The sequence below is a fragment of the Macrosteles quadrilineatus genome, unplaced genomic scaffold, assembly GCF_028750875.1.
Source record: "Macrosteles quadrilineatus isolate MER2022 unplaced genomic scaffold, UCM_ALF_1.0 Scaffold_8__2_contigs__length_117827958, whole genome shotgun sequence".
NCBI lineage: Eukaryota > Metazoa > Arthropoda > Insecta > Hemiptera > Cicadellidae > Macrosteles > Macrosteles quadrilineatus.
This window is the reverse complement of record NW_026542601.1, coordinates 54,093,701-54,112,409: the sequence shown is the minus strand read 5'-3', so window position 1 is coordinate 54,112,409 and position 18,709 is coordinate 54,093,701. Positions and strand designations below refer to the sequence as shown.

At 33.5% G+C, this 18,709-nt stretch overlaps 2 protein-coding genes and 1 long non-coding RNA gene across 3 annotated transcripts; 1 reads left to right on the top strand and 2 right to left on the bottom strand.

Moving 5' to 3' along the window:
- The first annotated feature begins 753 nt into the window (after positions 1-753).
- On the top strand, positions 754-5,569 carry LOC129001307 (uncharacterized). Its single transcript, XR_008491411.1, has 3 exons — positions 754-979; positions 2,990-3,089; positions 5,341-5,569. It is a non-coding gene; the product is annotated as an uncharacterized LOC129001307 (long non-coding RNA).
- A 1,748-nt stretch (positions 5,570-7,317) lies between these two features.
- Positions 7,318-8,859, bottom strand: LOC129000394 (uncharacterized). Its single transcript, XM_054427359.1, has one exon. The coding sequence runs from the start codon at positions 8,857-8,859 to the stop codon at positions 7,318-7,320; it is 1,542 nt and encodes a 513-aa protein (XP_054283334.1).
- Positions 8,860-8,915: 56 nt separating this feature from the next.
- Positions 8,916-10,964, bottom strand: LOC129000393 (uncharacterized protein K02A2.6-like). The gene has a single exon (XM_054427358.1). The coding sequence runs from the start codon at positions 10,962-10,964 to the stop codon at positions 8,916-8,918; it is 2,049 nt and encodes a 682-aa protein (XP_054283333.1).
- Between the last annotated feature and the right edge of the window lie 7,745 nt (positions 10,965-18,709).

Below are 18,709 nucleotides of genomic sequence, written 5' to 3'. Positions count from 1 at the left end.
ACTCAAACATAACCGAAAAATACATAATCCTGAACAATGCACAGAGAAAACTCTAATTTTATTTATAGATATTTACACTTTTACTTCTATAAAAGATTTTCTTTATCATGACGCTTGATGAACGGCTTATACACGGAATAATAACTTTCTTAAATAGACAATCCTAACGAACTACTGTTGCAGTAAACCCAAGTAGCAACACAATATTGTTAAAATGTTGAAATAATGTTGCTTAACATTGTCAACAATATTGTTCTGAGAATATTGTTTTAATGTTGAAGCAAGATTTTCCCAACACTGATCAACGTGTTATGAAAATATTGTTTGATAATATTGATTAATGTTGAAAAAACATTATTTCAACATTAACACATTATTTTCCCAACATTGATCAACGTTTATTGAAAACATTGTTGTCAATATTGAGTAATGTTGAAATAATTTTTATTTCAACATTAAAACAACATTAATAAGATTAAAAACTGTTTATGGACTCAGCTCATCCTGAAAATCAAAATAAATATAAAATAGGCTTTTATTAAGTAATAAAGGGAATAAGGTTGATGCTAAAAACAAAATACTAAAAGAAAATTCTACCCAAACGGGTAGAAACAAAAATATCTTCAATTTAAATTAGAACTATTTTCTTGTGCGCGCCATTAAAACGCGCGCGGATGGATCTATCTATCTATTAGCTAGCAGCTAGCATCTAGCACTAGCAGCACTATAATAGCATGGTCATGGTGGCATCCATCTTCCATCATCGGCTCGGCACTCGGCAGCTCCAGAGCATCTTTCATTTCAATCAATCATCTCTAGTCCTAGTCTCAATTTCGTAATTTTTATTTCACTTACTTCACACCATGTTGCAATGATTGTATTTTTCCCTTTGCTTTGAGATTCTGATGTATAATAATACAATTATTTACGGCTGAATACAGTTTTTTAATGGTGGTCAACTTGAGATACCAGCTTTAAGGTAAGTGCATCTTGTTATCAAGTTAAGTTTTGCATTCATAGTTACATATCAAAGTAGGCTAGGCTTGCACTCTAGTCGTAACTTAATAGAGCCAAGCCTAATTTATTAAAATCTTTTAACCTATAAATGCAGTACCAACTGCTAAGATTGATTGTTAACACACAAATAAAACATGTTAAGTGTAATCGTATGCAAGGCTATGTAGGCTAAATAAGTTAGGCCTTTAAGGCTAATATTTATAAGCAAACAAAAAAAAAAACTCATTTGAATGCTGAAAGAAAAAGTAAAACCTAGCCTAATCATTGAGATCATTGTGAATGCATTTGCCCAGAAAATTGAAGTTATAAGTTAACTTATTAAGTTAATCATCTCATCTTTTTTACCTAACCTTAAGTTAATTTAGACGAAAATGCGTTTTCCTGTTTTGCCATTGCAGTTTAACCTTTGAAATAGCCTAGGATGTCAATATTATATTTTACCTAAACTGAACATACCGAAGCCAATTTAGCTGCAACTTCAAAGAAGGCTAAGTACAATTTAATTATCCTATGAATTGGTCAATAATTTGTAAATTTAAAGTAGGCCTAGGCCTAACTTACGTTAAGTTACCGTTGGCCTTTTTATAAGCGGAATAACTTAATAAGTTATTAAACCCTCCGAGTGTTATTTGTCGCTGGGGCGACACATAACACACTTTGTGTAGTGTTTTGTGTCGCTGCAGCGACTCACAAACACTGTTTACGTACGGCGAAGGCTCTATGACTGACAAAATCGGATTGTTTTATAACGTTTATCATTGTTTTAGTGTTAAAAATCAAAAGTAGTGATGTACGTGGTGCATTATAAGAAGATTTAAGTGATTTTGAAGGGCTGGTTGATGATCCTGAAGAAGTAAGTTAGGTACCGTGATATTGATGTAAATTATCAGCCAGATTCCTAGCTATGGTTAGGCTATACTACATTCTTAGCTAAACGCTATGTAGAGTGCGAACTGATTTTTTTTTTGTAAATTTCCCAAAATATTTTTTTTTTACCTCAAAATTTTTTTGAAACAAATGTTCCTTATCTTCTATGTAAAATATTGAAGCCCATGATTTTCCAAACAAAATGGTATATAGAACAGTATAATTAACATTGTTTTCAAGCTTCTCAGATCCGTTTTAATAAAACCTTGCAAATAAGCAAAAAATAGGCAGACATTAAGGCCAAAACAAGGGACACTCGGAGGGTTAATCCCATGAATAATTTTAATGCTAGGGCCTGCATTGATCGATTTTACTACACTAAGTAATTTCACTAATTTCGACCTCTAAAGTTAAGTTAGCTTAACCTACCATTACAACTACTTACAGTAGCCTTAAACACACATTCTTCACAGGCACGAGGCAGAATAACAATATGTTATTTAAAACCTAAAATAACTTTTATGCTAGGGCCTAAATTGATTTTACGATAGGCTCTACCTTAAGTTAAGTTACTACGTTAATTTCAACCACTAACTTACCATTACAACTACAGTAGCCTAATAGTTATAAGTTAGACTAAAAAGATATTTTAAACTAAAATATCAGTCGTTAACATCATCACTTTACATTAGTGTAGTTGGGTTGTGTTATTTTAGTTAATAGGTACCATTAAATTACTCTTTAATATTATATTATAATAGCCTACCGCATTGTTTATGTTGAGTTTTTGTTTTCGTTAGTCAAAACTAAGATCGAAAAATCATCAATAATAATGAATGTTCTCTCTAACAGGAAAGTACTCCTAACTAACTTACCTACCTACATTAATTTGTTGGTAGGCCTAACTTGTTCTGTTCCGATCAAGGTTTGCTGTACTTTATATAGGTTATACTTATTTGTTTGTTTTAACTTAGTCCACTGCTTATGAATATGGCGCAGTAATTGAAGCTTAATTCAAACAGTAATCAACCTGTACATTTTTGCAGGTGTCTTAAGCTACATAAATACAAAAATCCCTTAACTTAAACACTGTCATTCTTCACAGGCACGCAGGCACGTATAAAACCACGGGGCACGAGGTCAAAATAAAATCAGTAGACTCTACACAAGACTGACCAAGTTTCTAACATCCTTTGAAACTACAGGTAATTGACCTTTTCAATTGATTTCCTCTGTCAGCTCAGCATGTTAGCCTAGATAGTTTTAAGAATGTGATGTATGCATGGTTGATTGTATTGTAAGGCCCTTTTACAGACTTAAAGATTTTTCAAAGCGGACTTTAGCTCTATTAATCTTGCATGATGTTTTTCTAAAATATAGCTATCAGTACTCTTATTTGGTTTTTAGTACAATGAACTTATTAACTTATTTTGCTTTAATGTATCATATTTTACTGTTGTAAGACTGACTTTTGCTTTTCAAGCTTTCATGACAGTATCAATAGAATGTAATTGTCTAAATATTAATAATTGCTTTATATCATATTGTATGGCTAGGCCTATCGTTTGACTAGATTAATCAAATCAAAAAACATGTATTTATAATCATAGGGAGTGTTGTGTCTGATGAGGCTACGTTGTAGGTAATCTCAGCCAAGATCGATTAGTAAAGTCGGCTAACCAGATGGTAAAAACTAGGTAGGCTATCATAAAAGGTGAGCACTTTTCTTGTACAAAAAAAACGCCGTGTGATTTCGCAAACTGTCATAACCTGCCCTAACTAACCAAACATGCTGTTAATGAAAAAATCAATTGAAGGTTTACTATCGAAAAAATTGTTCTGTTCATAAAATAAAATTATAACTTAAATGCCTCAGATTCTAAAAAAAGATGTACATCTAAGAAGTAATCTCATTCTAAGCAAAATCTTTGACAAAATGTTAGTGTCACCGGTGGGATTCGATCTGATAAGTATATTTGATTATGAGCCGAACACTATCCACTTCACCTCGAACACCGATGGCAGCACTTTGTACCGTCGCAGTACGGTAACAGTGTTTATTATATGTATTCATTCAACCATTAATCGATTGAATTGAACCTATTTGGTCCGAAATAATATAAATACTTAGTATTTCGTTATTGAACCGATAGTTAATGGCGGTTTTTGTACGAAAATTTGCTCACCCTCTTAAAAAGATTAAACAAATTTGATCATTTCACTTAAAAAAAAAAAATTAAGTTAGATTCTGACACCTAATGTTTGAATTACAGTAGCCAAAAAATATATTGACTACCGGTTTAAAAAATATATTGGTAGGCCTATATACGGTTTGATATAATGGCAAAAAATAGCTTTTGGTTTTGTTGTATGTTTAGGAAATCGTTCCTCGAATGACTAATTTTACAACAGCCTACCGCATAGTTTATGTTGAGTTTTTGTTTTCATTAACTAAAAATAAGGCAATAAATAGCAATATTAAAATATTTCTAGATGTTTTGAAGCTTGTATAAGAGTAAATAAATAAGCCTTTATACTCTCTTCTGACTCTATCTCTGCCTAACTAAATTTTTAAATACATGCCTTTCATACATAATATAGGTTAATATAGGTCTTGTATTATATTTGGCTGTTAATACAAGTAGGCCCTATTCAACAATTTAGTCAATGGTAATATGCAAAATTTTTTGACAATGGAGAAAATAGTGGAAAAGGGAGTATTTAAATTACAGACCTTGCAAACCATTAACAATCTCCAAGGCTACGTTTAACCTTAAAATAGTTATTTTAAAGTGGGCCATGAGGCACAATTTTTATTTCAGCTGCGGTTTTCAATACGGACGAAATGAGAACACTCTATTGGCTGTCATGGTCTGACGTCACTCTCTTCTCTTGAGATAACACCATTAGCGCAACGATACGTAGTTCAACTATCGATGTTGTGTAGTGGATAGAGTAGTCAAACGATTTCTAAGAGTTATCCAGTTTGAATCCCTCCGGTGAAGCTAACTTTTTGTTAAAGATTTTGCTTAGAATGTGATTAGCCAACTTCATTTTTTGTCAGAAATTGAGGCATTTATAATTTTATTTTATGAACAGAACAATTTTTTTCGAGTAGGTAGTAAACCTTCATTAGATTTTTATCTTATATCTCTTTTTATATTATTAGCAAGTTTGGTTAGTTAGGCCTATGTTAGTTTATGACGGTTAGGTTTTATATTTTTTTCATTTTTTTTACTCTCATTTCGTCCACAATGAAACCGCAGTATTAGCCTAGCTGAAATAAAAATTGTGCGGCCGTGAGAGCGTGGAACATAGATCAAACATGCCTGATGTACTTCATAAGCTCTATCCAACCCTCAACAACATGAAATAGCAGCTGTTGTTGTTCTATACCTTCAGATACTCCCAATTCCCATGCAAAATAAACTTGACACAAACATTTTTTTTTTTTAGGAAAGGGAAGGATGCCGCTACAGTCGAAGAGAATCGGGCCTATGGAGATGTCAGCGAAGATATAAACACTTTTCAACAATCACTAGGCCTATACATTGAGCCTACAGTTATTAATTTTTAAATCTTGAAAGTGATTTACTTTTGTTTATAGATTTGATATATTATAAGAATATTTTTTTCGCTTGGTTTTTTGGTCTTTGTGATTTGACCTTCTATAAAAAATGTATATTTTGGGCTTTGTGAAAGAATAAACAATATATTTTTAAATTGTGACGTTATTTTTTACCTTTTTCTTCAAATAAATATACATAACTTATGTCAACAATATTCCACAGAAACACTTTTTGCGGATTTTATGAAATAGCATAGCCTACTGTTATTCAAGAATAAAATAATATATTAATAATTGTTTTGTCAGTCAATAGAGTATTACCTAAAATGAGTTTTTTTGTTTTGACATTTTTGCTATGCATTTATGCAGGCCGAAGTATTTTGAATACTTAGATTGTTTAACAATTATTTTGTAAATTTTTTAAAATATTAGCTTAATATTGACAGGATAATACAGCTGATACAAAAATACTTAAACAATGTTGTAAAACAATAATCAAAATACTGTTAATGTTAACATAATATTTTTAATTGATTATTTCTACATTTTTTCAAAATTGTCTTAATATTGGCTTAATATTTCCATATAACATTGAAACAACGTTGAAAAATACTAAGACAACATTGTCAAGACAATGTATTTTGTTTCACGAAAACGTTGTAACAATATTGTTACCACATAGATCAATATTTGGGCAATATTGAATGAATGTTGTTTAAATGTTGAAAACAACATTGAAACAACGTTGAAAACTATTAAGACAACATTGTCAAGACAATGTATTTTGTTTCACGAAAACGTTATAACAATATTGTTACCACGTTGATCAATATTTGGGCAATATTGAATGAATGTTGTTTCAATGTTGAAAACAACATTGAAACAACGTTGAAAAATATTAAGACAACATTGTCAAGACAATGTATTTTGTTTCACGAAAACGTTGTAACAATATTGTTACCACGTTGATCAATATTGGGGCAATATTAAATTAATGTTGATTAAATGTTGACAACAACATTGAAAAAACATTGTTATGCTACTTGGGAACTTGCGAATATTTCTTACTTTACTCTTACACATGTTTGAAATTTACATCTTGCATAATACACTACTTTGTGCCTGTTGGCTACTATGAATCGTTCGGATTAATTTAAGATATTAAACTTTGTTGATATACACGAGGTAAATTGACCTCCATGATACCCATAATTATACACAGGTATAATTCAACATATGATTCAACAATATACGGTACGTAGTTTTATCCAAACAAACGATCAAAAACCCCGAATGAAATTGTTATTTGACTCAATAGTCAATGCATATAAGCGAGTCTTATCTTTCGATGCAGATTAAATAATACAAAGGCAGAGGAATGCGCGAGACCAAGGACAAGGTCACGGCACGGTTGCTATAGAAACGACGAAACTATCTATTAGAATTGCGCGCCAACGTCAACTTAACGCCAGACTGTACAATAAACACGCCGCGTGTGTAGTGTTCGACGGAGCTATAGTACTTTCAGTTGGCAATACTGGCTTCTAGCCTCGAGCGAGGTGGTTCAACCATGAGAAGCGCCTCAAACTCCTGGGTAATCCCCGGTTAGCTCCTCCCACTCTGCCCCCAATCCCCACCTAAAAGACGAGCAAGTGGTAAGTCGGTCGGGTCGATTGACGACAAGTTGGTTTCTCGTATATAATAATTTAGTTTTACAGGCCGGTCAACTGGAATGACGATGAAATAACTTGTCGACGTACTGGTTTTCAGTATTTATCTATATAATTAAAAAAGACGGTCTAGTGGCCAGACGACCAAGTATCTTGTCGGTCTACTGGTAGGCTCCCATTCACCCCATCTTTTTTTTAAATGTAATCCCTTAGATAGGTGGGAGGTCTTCGGACTCTGGTGGAACGACGCAGGTTTGTTTCTTCGTAATACCTCACAGAAGTAGGGGTCACGGTCTCATGCAGAGGGGATGTTTCGTTTTCAGATTGAATAGAGTTCCCAATTTCAGGTTGATGAAGCAGGTTTGATTCACGTCTCAGGTCTTGAAGAACAGGATCTAGTTCTTGACTGGGATTTTCTGAAGTCACTGGCTCATCCTCTTGTTGGATAGCTTCAGGGGGAACAGCGAGATGTCGCACCGATACCAGAGCCTCTCTACCATCTCTATACTTGATGCGAGCATAGTCTGGATTAGCCTCTATCAGCCTAGCTTGTTCCACTAAAGGTTCATATTTGTTATTTCTTCCATGCCTTCTCACTAATACTGGTCCTGGATTCATGAGCCATTGAGGTTGAGAGGTGCCATAAAATGATCGTCTCTGGTGTTTGAAAAGACGTTCATGTGGGGTCTCATTCGTAGCTGTACATAGTAACGAGCGTATACAATGCAAAGCTTCTGGCAAAACATACTCCCACTGTTCTGTCTTCAGTCCCTTGTTTCTCAGAACAAGAGATACAGTCTTCCAAATCGTTCCATTATATCGCTCAGCTTGAGAATTACCTCGAGGGTTATAAGGTGAAGATCGGCTAGTGGCGATTCCTTTAGAGTGTAAGAAATCACTCAGTTCTTTTGACATGAAAGCAGAACCTTGGTCGGAGTGGACAAAAGCAGGCATACCAAAGATGGTGAAGATTGATGTAAGTGCTTTGATGACAGAAGATGCTGATGTGTCCGAGCAAGGAATAGCAAACGGATATCTTGAATACTCATCAACAACCGTCAGTATATATTTATTCCTTGTGTTGTTCCTTGATGGTATTGGCCCCTTAAAATCAATGTTAAGTCTCTCGAAAGGAGCCATTGCATGGATGAGTGTTGATGGGGTTTTTTGGTAGAACCGAGGTTTCACTTCCGCACAAACAGAGCATAAAGCGGTCATTCGCCTGACATCTTCGATAGAGTAAGGGAGATTTTTACTTTTTATGAAATGAACCATCCGTACTATTCCTGGATGTCCAATGTCACAATGAATTCTACGGAGTTTTTCGAAATCTCTACAAGAGATGGAAGATGAAACTCGTGAAAATGCATCTGCTACTACATTTTCCTTGCCAGAACGGTACACTATGTCGTAAGAGAAAGGTGCTAGTTCCAATCGCCACTTTAAAATCTTGTTCTTAACCTTTCCCGCGTGTTTCTGATTGAACATATAGGACACAGATTTTTGGTCTGTAATTAATTTAAACCGTCTTCCAATCAGGAAATGCCTCCATTTCTGTATTGAATCGAATATTGCGAGGGCCTCTTTTTCCACAGCAGGTAGATGTTGTTCACTCTTAGTTAGGGTTCTTGAAAAGAAACATATTGGCCTTCCAGCTTGTGAAAGAGTAGCCGCTAAAGCTGATTCAGATGCATCTGTTTCTACAGTAAATGGAATATTCTCTTCAACTGCAGACATACTGGAGTTCGCTATTTCTTCTTTCAATGTCTTAAAAGCCAATATTTCTTTACTGCCTACTGGGAATGATTTGACTGTAGTAAGGCCTTCTCAGAGAATTTAGGAATCCACTTTGCGTAATAGGACAACATGCCAAGAGCTCTTTTAAGGCTTGCATTATCAGTTGGAACAGGGAAATTCAAGAGTGATTGCAAGCGGTCAGGATCAGGACGCATGGACATGTTTTCTACAATGTAACCCAGAACTGGAATGCTGGTCAACGAAAACTTAGATTTTTCTTTGTTCAGGGTAAGATTATACTTTTTAGTTGCTTCCATGAATCTCTGTAGGTTTTGATCGTGTTCTGCTTGGCTACGACCACAAATAGTTACATCGTCCAGATAAGCAAACGTGTCTAGTAGATTTTCAGTTTCTATAATCTGGTCAATAGTTCTTTGAAAACACGCCACACCATTAGCTACGCCGAAAGGAATTCGAGTGTATTGGTAAAGTCTCCCATTAGCTTCAAAGGCAGTGAATGGTTTATCTTCATTCCGAATAGGTATTTGGTGATATGCCTCCTTCAGATCGATTGTACTGAACACTTTATATTGAGCAAGCTTAGAGACAAATGATTCAATGTGAGGTAGAGGGTAGGCATCAAGCTGTGTGAATTTGTTGATGGTTTTAGAGTAGTCAATACACAGACGTCTCTTGTGCCCATTGTTGACCACAATCACTTGGGCTCTCCAAGGTGATTTACTCGGTTCAATTATTCCTTCTGATATAAGCCTACTTACTTCACTTTTTATGAACTTACTATCATCTTCAGAGTAGCGGCGGGACTTGATGGCTACAGGCTTGACGTCATTAGTTAGATTATCAAACAGTGGTGGTGGTGATACTTTAGCCCTAAGTAGATTGCAAACGTTGAAGGGTGGGCGTTTACCCCCGAAATTCAGCTCCACAGCAGAATGTTGCCGAAGGATGTCATGTCCAATTACAACATCGGCACATAAATCAGTTAAGACGAGCAGCTTTGTCTGTGGGTATTCGTGGCCATCGTACACCATGTGAACAATACAGTGGCCAAGAGTTGATGAAACATGGCTTGTTGATGCCATCGATATTTCATGCTTTGTTGGGTATTTAGAAATATTGAATCTTTTCACAGTAGCTTCGGATATAAAACTGTCGGAACTCCCAGTATCAATGAGTGCATCTACTGGTTTGCCATTTAACATCAGTGACACTGTAGCTTTTGAAAGACATTTTTGTGAGGCAGCAACAAGAGAGGAAGACATTGAGTTTATTTCTGTCTTTTCACTTTGAGTTGTTTTACCCTTAAATGTCCTACTTTGGTTGCGAGAATTGCAAACTGTTGCCCAATGGCCTTTCTTGTCACAAACATTACAAACTGAGTCTTTGGCAGGACAGTTGGCTCGAGAGTGTCGTGACCGTCCACAAAAGAAACATTTTTCTCTTCTTATCGAGGATAATTGGTGTGAAGACGAATCAGAAGCTGCCTGAGAAACATTTGTATCAGTAACATCAACATTTTTAGGAGTTGACTGAGATATAGAGTTACAAGGGCTTGAAATATATGAAACCGCCTGATTTTCAGCTGATTCCAAGGTAATGGTTTGATTATAAGCTTCTTCAAGAGTCAAAGTTAGATTTTCAAGAAGTCTTTGTCGAATGGACTGTGATATTAATCCTCGAATGAAAGCGTCTCTTATGTACTCGTTGCGATTTTCATTAGCAGTGACAGATTTAAAGTTGCATGCTTTACTAAGTTCTTTGAGTTTTCGAAGATACTGATCAATACTTTCTCCAGGTTCCTGTCTTCTAGTTGCCAATTGATGACGTGAATATACCTCATTAGTAGGCTTTATAAAAAGTTTGTCAAGAATAGATATAGCTTCAGTATAAGAATCAGCCTCTGAGATTATTTCATATATGTTGTAGTCCACAAAATTAGTTAGAAGTTTTAGTAGATCATCTTCTGCAGCACATATTTCTTCCATGAAATTCTTGAAAGTGGTTTTCCAATGTTTCCACTGTCGATCAGAATGGGAATCATTAGGGTCCAAAGATAGGCACTCCGGCTTGAAGAATTTATCCATTTAGATTTCTCGGAATAAACTTGAATAGAAAAACTTGTAATAATATAGTTAAAAGATTAAGTTGAATAAATTGTTATGAAAAGAAATGTTTAGAAACCAAATTGATATGGTTTTATTCAACTTAATAATCAGCTACATTTTACATGAGAGAATTGCACAAAACTGTAAACATTATATGCATAAACAAAACAGTCTTAAATAAAACAGCTGAAGAAATATTTGACAGTACAATAGAAATCATATTACAAAACAAGTACTTGTATGTCCTCTACAACCAAGCTTATGGCAGCATCGTCACTCGAGCATGTTGACAAGTCACAGTTCACTTCTGGTTACGACCTTTCTATTATCTGCTACAACGTGTAACTCTCACGTACTACACCATGTCGTAGCTGTAGTACTTGTATGTCCTCTACAACCAAGCTTATGACAGCATCGTACCTCGAGCATGTTGACAAGTCACAGGTCACTTCTGGTTACGAAATTTCTATTATCTGCTACAACGAGTAACTCTCACGTACTACACCATGTTTTAGCTGTAGTATGTCCTCTACAACCAAGCTTATGACAGCATCGTCACTCGAGCATGTTGACAAGTCACAAGTCACTTCTGGTTACGACATTTCTATTATCTGCTACAACGAGTAACTCTCACGTACTACACCATGTTTTAGCTGTAGTATGTCCTCTACAACCAAGGTTATGACAGCATCTTTGAGTGTGCTATATTTGACTTAAAATATTTTTTATTATTATTCTGAGTTATTGTCAATGGCTATATCAAAATAGATTCATTCTAATCCCAATTTATTCAACTGATAAACTTCAATAAACTCAAGTGTTCAAAGTCACCTAATTTGACTGTGAACTAAAACATCGTTTTGGTTTTTAGGGGAATATTTAGGATTATAAAAGAACAAATTTCTGTGGCAGATCTTTGTGTGAGAAGTGCGTCCAAAATAATTAGCGATTGACGGCTGGATTGGTGTTAGATTAGGTTATTTCTTCGTGTGCTGAGCGAGCTGGTTCTTTAGTAGGGTGGGGAGCCTCAGCCCTTCGTCCTGGGCTACAAGTTTGTCAAATCGCCAACGGATTTTAGCTGTGTGATAGTGCCACGAATCTCTAGGCCAGGCCAATCCTGGAGCGATATATCAAACGATTTCTGACTAGAACCCAGAGTCCTAACATGTAAATGATGGAATAAAAATGTAGGTCCTTTTAGAAAATAATTCTATAGATAACTAAATTGTTCGTGTTAATGGGATAGGGGAATATTGTAATAGGCTTGGTTAAATTGCTAAATAAACCACAAAGTGCTGCTTAATTACTTAAATGTGTTGATGAATAAAGTCAGAGTTTGTCCCTGAAACATATCAATTTTTAACCGGAAATCCATAAATTTGTTATTCTTTGAATTGTTTCAAACCTATAAATAAAGCTTGCATTTAGGGTTATCTCCGTAATTATTTATATGAAGAAACTAAAAATAGTTTTACAGCAATCTTAACCTCAGCACATTAAATTGCCATTACTTAATGTTGGATACATGTGGTATGTAATACAGTTTCCCTACTCAAATAACTTTATTTAACCCTCATTCAATTAGAGAAGCATGTACAATCCTAGCCACTAATTGTAGCTAACAATGGCATAACTAACTAAAGGGTGGTATATGTTAGACCTGGGGCTCTATGGAGCCATTTACAAGGGATGTCTCCACGGAATTGAGTCTTGTTTGAGAACTGCACAACTCTTGACCATTTCCCCTCTTCATTGTAATATCAATTTCACTAGTTTTACAGTACAATAAATTACATACCCGAAGTGGATCGTATTACGTTCAACAAACATTTTTTTCAAAATATTTTACGTATCTTTTGTAATCTGATTTAATGACATGTTTTTTTGTTCTTCTTTAAAAGGTATTTTATACAATATCGGCCAAAGAAGCAGTAGGCTAGACCTAAGTAAATAAAACAACCATGACGGCTGTTAACACTACGGACGTAGCAAATAGACAGTAGAAAGGAACAGAATGACTAGTCTGCTTACAAACTGTACAGATTGCACTCTTGTATTGAAACAAATCTGTTACCAGGGTAGAAGTCAAACATATTACTGGGTTCAGGTATGCAGCATCAGGTCAGCTAATTGAGTGGAGCAAACAAAACATAAATAAATAATTTTTGAATTGAAATTTGAATTAAAAAATTTAATTCGCTAATAGAATATAACATATCAAGTTAAGAAAACTTGTATCAATACAATACTTCATTATACTTCAATACCTGATGTCCATTTACTGTTTTTGTTCATGCTTGTAACTCTCCCTATCAAAAATTGCTCAACTAGCAAGCCATTTAAATTTTATTTTCTCATATTCACCACAACTAAGTGCTTGTCTGAGATGTACTGAAATCGCAGAGGCAAGATTTAATAGGGATTGTCTTCAAGAAAGTTTTACTCCATTCGATTTAAAAGGATCAGTTACTTAAAAAGAATAGGTAATCTCGTTATACGATGTAGGTCCAATGCATTTTTCAATTGCACTAAAATGCAAATAAGGAATTCTTCAAGGTAATTTTCACTGTAGTTAAATTTGTATATGATGCAAGTTTCAGTGTATGCTGCCAAGGCCCGAAGAGGTCCAAAGATAGTTCCGAAATATCACACGACAATTTTTTTATATAAAGCGGTGTTGTTATTCCTTGGCAGTCATCTGATGTCGCGTTATCAGTCATGTTATTTTTATTGGCGGTAATATACGGTAAAGGTACATTAGTGCTTCTTAGCTTGTTCCTATTATACGCTTTGATAGATTCATTTGGTGTGGTGTAATAAGACATCTAGTTTTTTTCTTTCAATTTGTTTCCCTTTTAGTGAATTTCCTATACAGGGAATAAGCTATTACCGTAGGTCTCAATGTAAGACCTGGACCCGGGACCGATTTACATTTTTCGTTTTGAGGTCTCCAGAGGCCAAAAACACCATCCGTTCAAATTCACATGATAACTCGAACAAAAATTATGCGATTTTGATGACATTTTGTATAAACGTGAAAACCTACATTTATTCGAACGAGTTCGCGAACTAGCATGATCGGACCATGGGAAACATTTTAAAATAATTTGACTTTAGGCAAACCGCTCACTCTAAACTCAACAGTTAATTTAACACTGTAACAAACGTAAGTGGTAAACATGGATTTACACCTTAGTCCTCTCATATAGAACATAAGTAAATGCATATTTGTACACATAAAAAACACAAACACTAGCAACATATTAACTACTAACTACTTAAAAGTAAAAAAAAAACAGTAACCTTTCCTTTGCTTATTATGATAATAAGCAAAATGTAGCTAATTTTTATTTATCATAATAGCTATATTTTTTAACTACTTACTACGCCAGCACGTTAACTTTCCTCTAAAATCAAGTTCGATCAATAAACATATACATACATGCAATGGGTCTTGTAATTTTACAAGCAGAATAATCTAAGAACAAATAAACAAAAGCACGTAAGCAATGGCAATTGATGGATGTTTAGATCAAGCAAAGTCCTTATTATTGGGGTACAAATAATACGGTATAAATAAATTAAGGTTGCATAGATTTCTTAGATACAAACTTTTAAAATCTTTTACAATATAATTAGTACGATACAATGGTTTACATTGTTGAATATTACTGCTTAATTAATCCCAACTTTGGTACAAAACTTACTATGTAACGTTTGATGGAGAACGAAGTGAATAACAGTCTAAAAGTCTAAAACAATTGAATTGGAGGGGTTATGTATGGCCGGGGATAAACAGTATTTACGGTGGAGTTTTCCCTAGATTAAACGAGCTCTTGCTCTTGATTTATCGACAGAAACCACTTCTTCCAATGTAGCTGAATATTTCTATCAAACCACTAATGTTAATCATTTATACTGGTATTAAATTAAAATGAATTATTTTCTAATAATAATCTGAAAACTAAATACTATTTCTTAGTTTTGAAAGTTGTTGACTTTAAGTAATCCATAAACATAGTAACTTATAATCAAGTTTAAGAACTATGTAGTTTCCCTCAAATGTTTACCAGTGAAAAGGAAGGTCTAAAAATAGAAGTTGTCAATGAATAAGCTGACATTTTGGAGTTCAGAGAAACATATCATATTTTAATTAACATCGTTCAAGCCATTTTGGTGAAATTCTGGTTTTTCTATCATTTTATGGGTTTTTATGGAAAATCTCCATTAAAAATTAAAAATGTAAATAAATATTTCAAGAACGCCTTGAGGTACCTTGGCGTTTATTACTACGTAATTATAAAATTATTTATACACTAGTTAATTGGTTATATCAGGGAAATTAAATTGAAATAAAACTGGTATGCCGAAAACCAGCGAAAAAGATAAAGCAATTTTTTTAAAGAACCAATACCTACAGGTATAAAATTGTTTTCACTAAACATAGGACTGAGTTCATGAGTTCACTGAGTTGAGTTCATGATGAAAATTGAAGAGAGCCTTTCCAAAACTTACAGTATTTTGTTTATTTTATTACAGTGAAGTTCAATGACTTCCAGTAAGAAACGTCCTGTAACAAACATGAACATCAAACTATGAATTTTGGCAGTGTATATATCATATGGAAAGAATTCAGTTGTGCACCAATCGAAAAAACTTGATAAATAAATGTTTTTGTCATTTTAAAATATTTTCATATAATATAATCTAGAAATTATTTCAGACCATAACACCTCAGCATTAGTGTAGCAGAGTATTTGAACTATTTCAATTTTTATTTTATGCAAAACACCCTCCAATAAACATGTGGGTCAACCTCAAACACCGAAGCTGTAACGGTTTAATCTTGACGATTGCTTGAGTCTGCTAACTTTGAAACATCGACCACTCTAGGTTTACCGAGGTCCAGAGTCCAAGCTTGATGTGAAGTGATAAGTCAGCTAAATCATTGAGAACCACTGATTACTGGACCTTCCTTCTTATTGGTGAACATTTTACTGTAGTATCCTCGTTCGAGTACAACCATAAATTATTTTCTGGTAGAGTTCGAAACATAAACAACTACAAATTTTTTACATAGAGTATATAGGCCTACCTAACGCATATTCAAACGAAAATATAAATTTAAAATGGGTGGGTTGTGAGAGATTTGTGTAACTTTCTTACTGGTTAAAAGATCAGCTTACTAATTAGCAAAAAATACTTATTAAAAATCTCGATCAAGACTACGCTGATTTACTAGCCGCTTACATAAACTACTAATGCTAACCAAGCCTATATTGAGGCAACTAATTAGCACATTGTAAAACCAATCTTTATCTTGGGCTATTAGAAACACACGTTTGTGCCATTGGATTTAAAAAGTGCAATGATGTTCTCTAAGTTGGAAGCCTGTTTGATGAGTGTATCGTGTTAGCATAATTTGAGTGTCTGATGTTGTCTAAAATTGTATTAATATAATTTTAGACTATATATAATTTTAAGATTTGTGTTCTATGTTTAAAACATATTGCCAGAAGACATGCAATGGTTTAGCTTATTCATATCTACTTTGTTAATGCTGTAAGAACTAACTTATGTTTAAAAGAATATTTCATAAATTATGTCCTGACGATTTACGAAACCTAATTTAAAATACCCCCACCACAGCAAACCTGCAGACTAAGAGAATTTCAACTTGTCTGATTACATGTTTTCAAAAATATTTCCATAAATAAGATATATTTCCCAATTTAAATAACATTAGATTTAATGAGTACTTAGGTTTGCTGCTACGTTGATGGAAAAAGTGTGTTTTGACCATACGTCAATAGTATAGGCTGAAATAAATACATTTGCCAAATTTTATCAACATGTATCCATAAACAAGTAAACTACAACAGTTTTCATTTTCTCCATAAGAATAAAAATGTGAATTTTAAATTTACAATTTTTTGAATTTTCTACGTAACAAATGAGCATGGAACAATGCTTCAATATACTTTATTATTTTTTTAAGCTCTACAAAAAGGTGGGAAAGAAATGTCAAAATATTATGTTTTTAGGGTATCAAATTGGAAAACCCCATGGTGACCATAGTCTTGTGAGTAACAGTATAAGAGTAAATATATGTTTTAAGTGTTATAAGACAATTCTTTTATTTACTTTCCATACATTTATTGTGTCAAGAGGCAATAAAAATAATTTATAAATAAAAAGGGTTTTTAAAACAAAACGTTTTTAAACGCACTAAAAAGTAGAAAATAATTTATAAATATGTGGAGATTATAAATACTTGTAAGATTTAAAACGAAAAACGTGGGGTGCATGCAATAGATAATTTACAATAACCTTCACCTATTAAACTAATGTATTATTATCAATTGCATGCACCCCACGTTTTTAGTTTTAAATCTTGCAAGTATTTATAATCTCCACATATTTATACATTATTTTCTACTTTTTAGTGCGTTTAAAAACGTTTTGTTTTAAAAACCCTTTTTATTTATAAATTATTTTCTACTTTTTAGTTTTTAATGTGTGTGGATGTTAAAACTATTTCAAGCATCTATATCAGATTAAGACAATTAGAGGCATGTGGGAAATCTAAGGTTTATTTGAGTTTCTTTTCATATAATTATGTATTAGATTGAATGTATGGCCTACCTACTAACTATAAATATATCAATCTATTTAATGTATTGTTTACTTTATAGAATACTAAATAAATAACAATTGACATTAATAACAAACACCTTTATATCTACAATTAGATTGTTTATATTTATTTTGAAATGTTTGTTTGTATAAAGAATCTCTTGGGAGCATAACCTGTACCTCTTAACCTCTGCTCTTCAAACTGTCAAATTTAAGTATTTACATCTGACTTAAATTAATTGATATATTTACATTTTATCAAAATGTAAACATTGAAAATATCGATGCGCATGGGGCGTAGCCCAAGGGAAATATGAAAATTGAATTATATAACATTGCATTGTCATCCATTTGTGAGCTATATTTCAAATTTCAAGTCTCTATCTCATCGGGAACTTCGTTTAGAATTGATATCAACATTTTTAGGAAAGCGAGCTAATAAAAACAAGCCATGGGGCGTAGCCCAAGGGAAATATGAAAATTAAATTATATAATATGGCATGGTCATCCATTTGTGAGCTATGTTTCAAGTTTCAAGTCTCTAGCTCATCGGGAAGTATAAAAATTTGCAAGAAAGCGAATTAATAAAACAAGCCCATGGGGCGTAGCCCAAGGGAAATTTGAAAATTAAATTATATAATATTGCATTTTTTTCCATTTGTGAGCTATGTTTCAAGTTTCAAGTCTCTAGCTCATCGGGAAGTTAGTATAAAATTGATTGCAAAATTTGTACCGGACAAGAAAGCGAGTTAATAAAAACGTTTTAAAAATATTAAGTAATTTTCTTTTAAATTAACAAAATGGAGGCCATTTAAAATCTTTAAACTGAAATTACTAAAGTATGGCTTGTTCTTATGAAAAAATAACGAGAACACTTTTATTTAGCATTTGTTGTATTCCGTATCAAATGACACCAAGTTTCAAAAGATCAAATAAAGAAGAAATGAAATATCATGATTTTTAGTTGTAAAATGAGGTAAACCTGACTACCTGTAGCTTTGCCTTATTCTACCCCATTTTACAACTAAAGATTGTTATATTTTAGCTATGTATTCTTTATTCGATCTTTTTGAACTTGGTACCGTTTG

Coding starts and splice junctions, on each gene's coding strand:
- LOC129000394 (XM_054427359.1), bottom strand. CDS start 8,859: ATGTCTGCAGTTGAAGAGAATATTCCATTTACTGTAGAAACAGATGCA.
- LOC129000393 (XM_054427358.1), bottom strand. CDS start 10,964: ATGGATAAATTCTTCAAGCCGGAGTGCCTATCTTTGGACCCTAATGAT.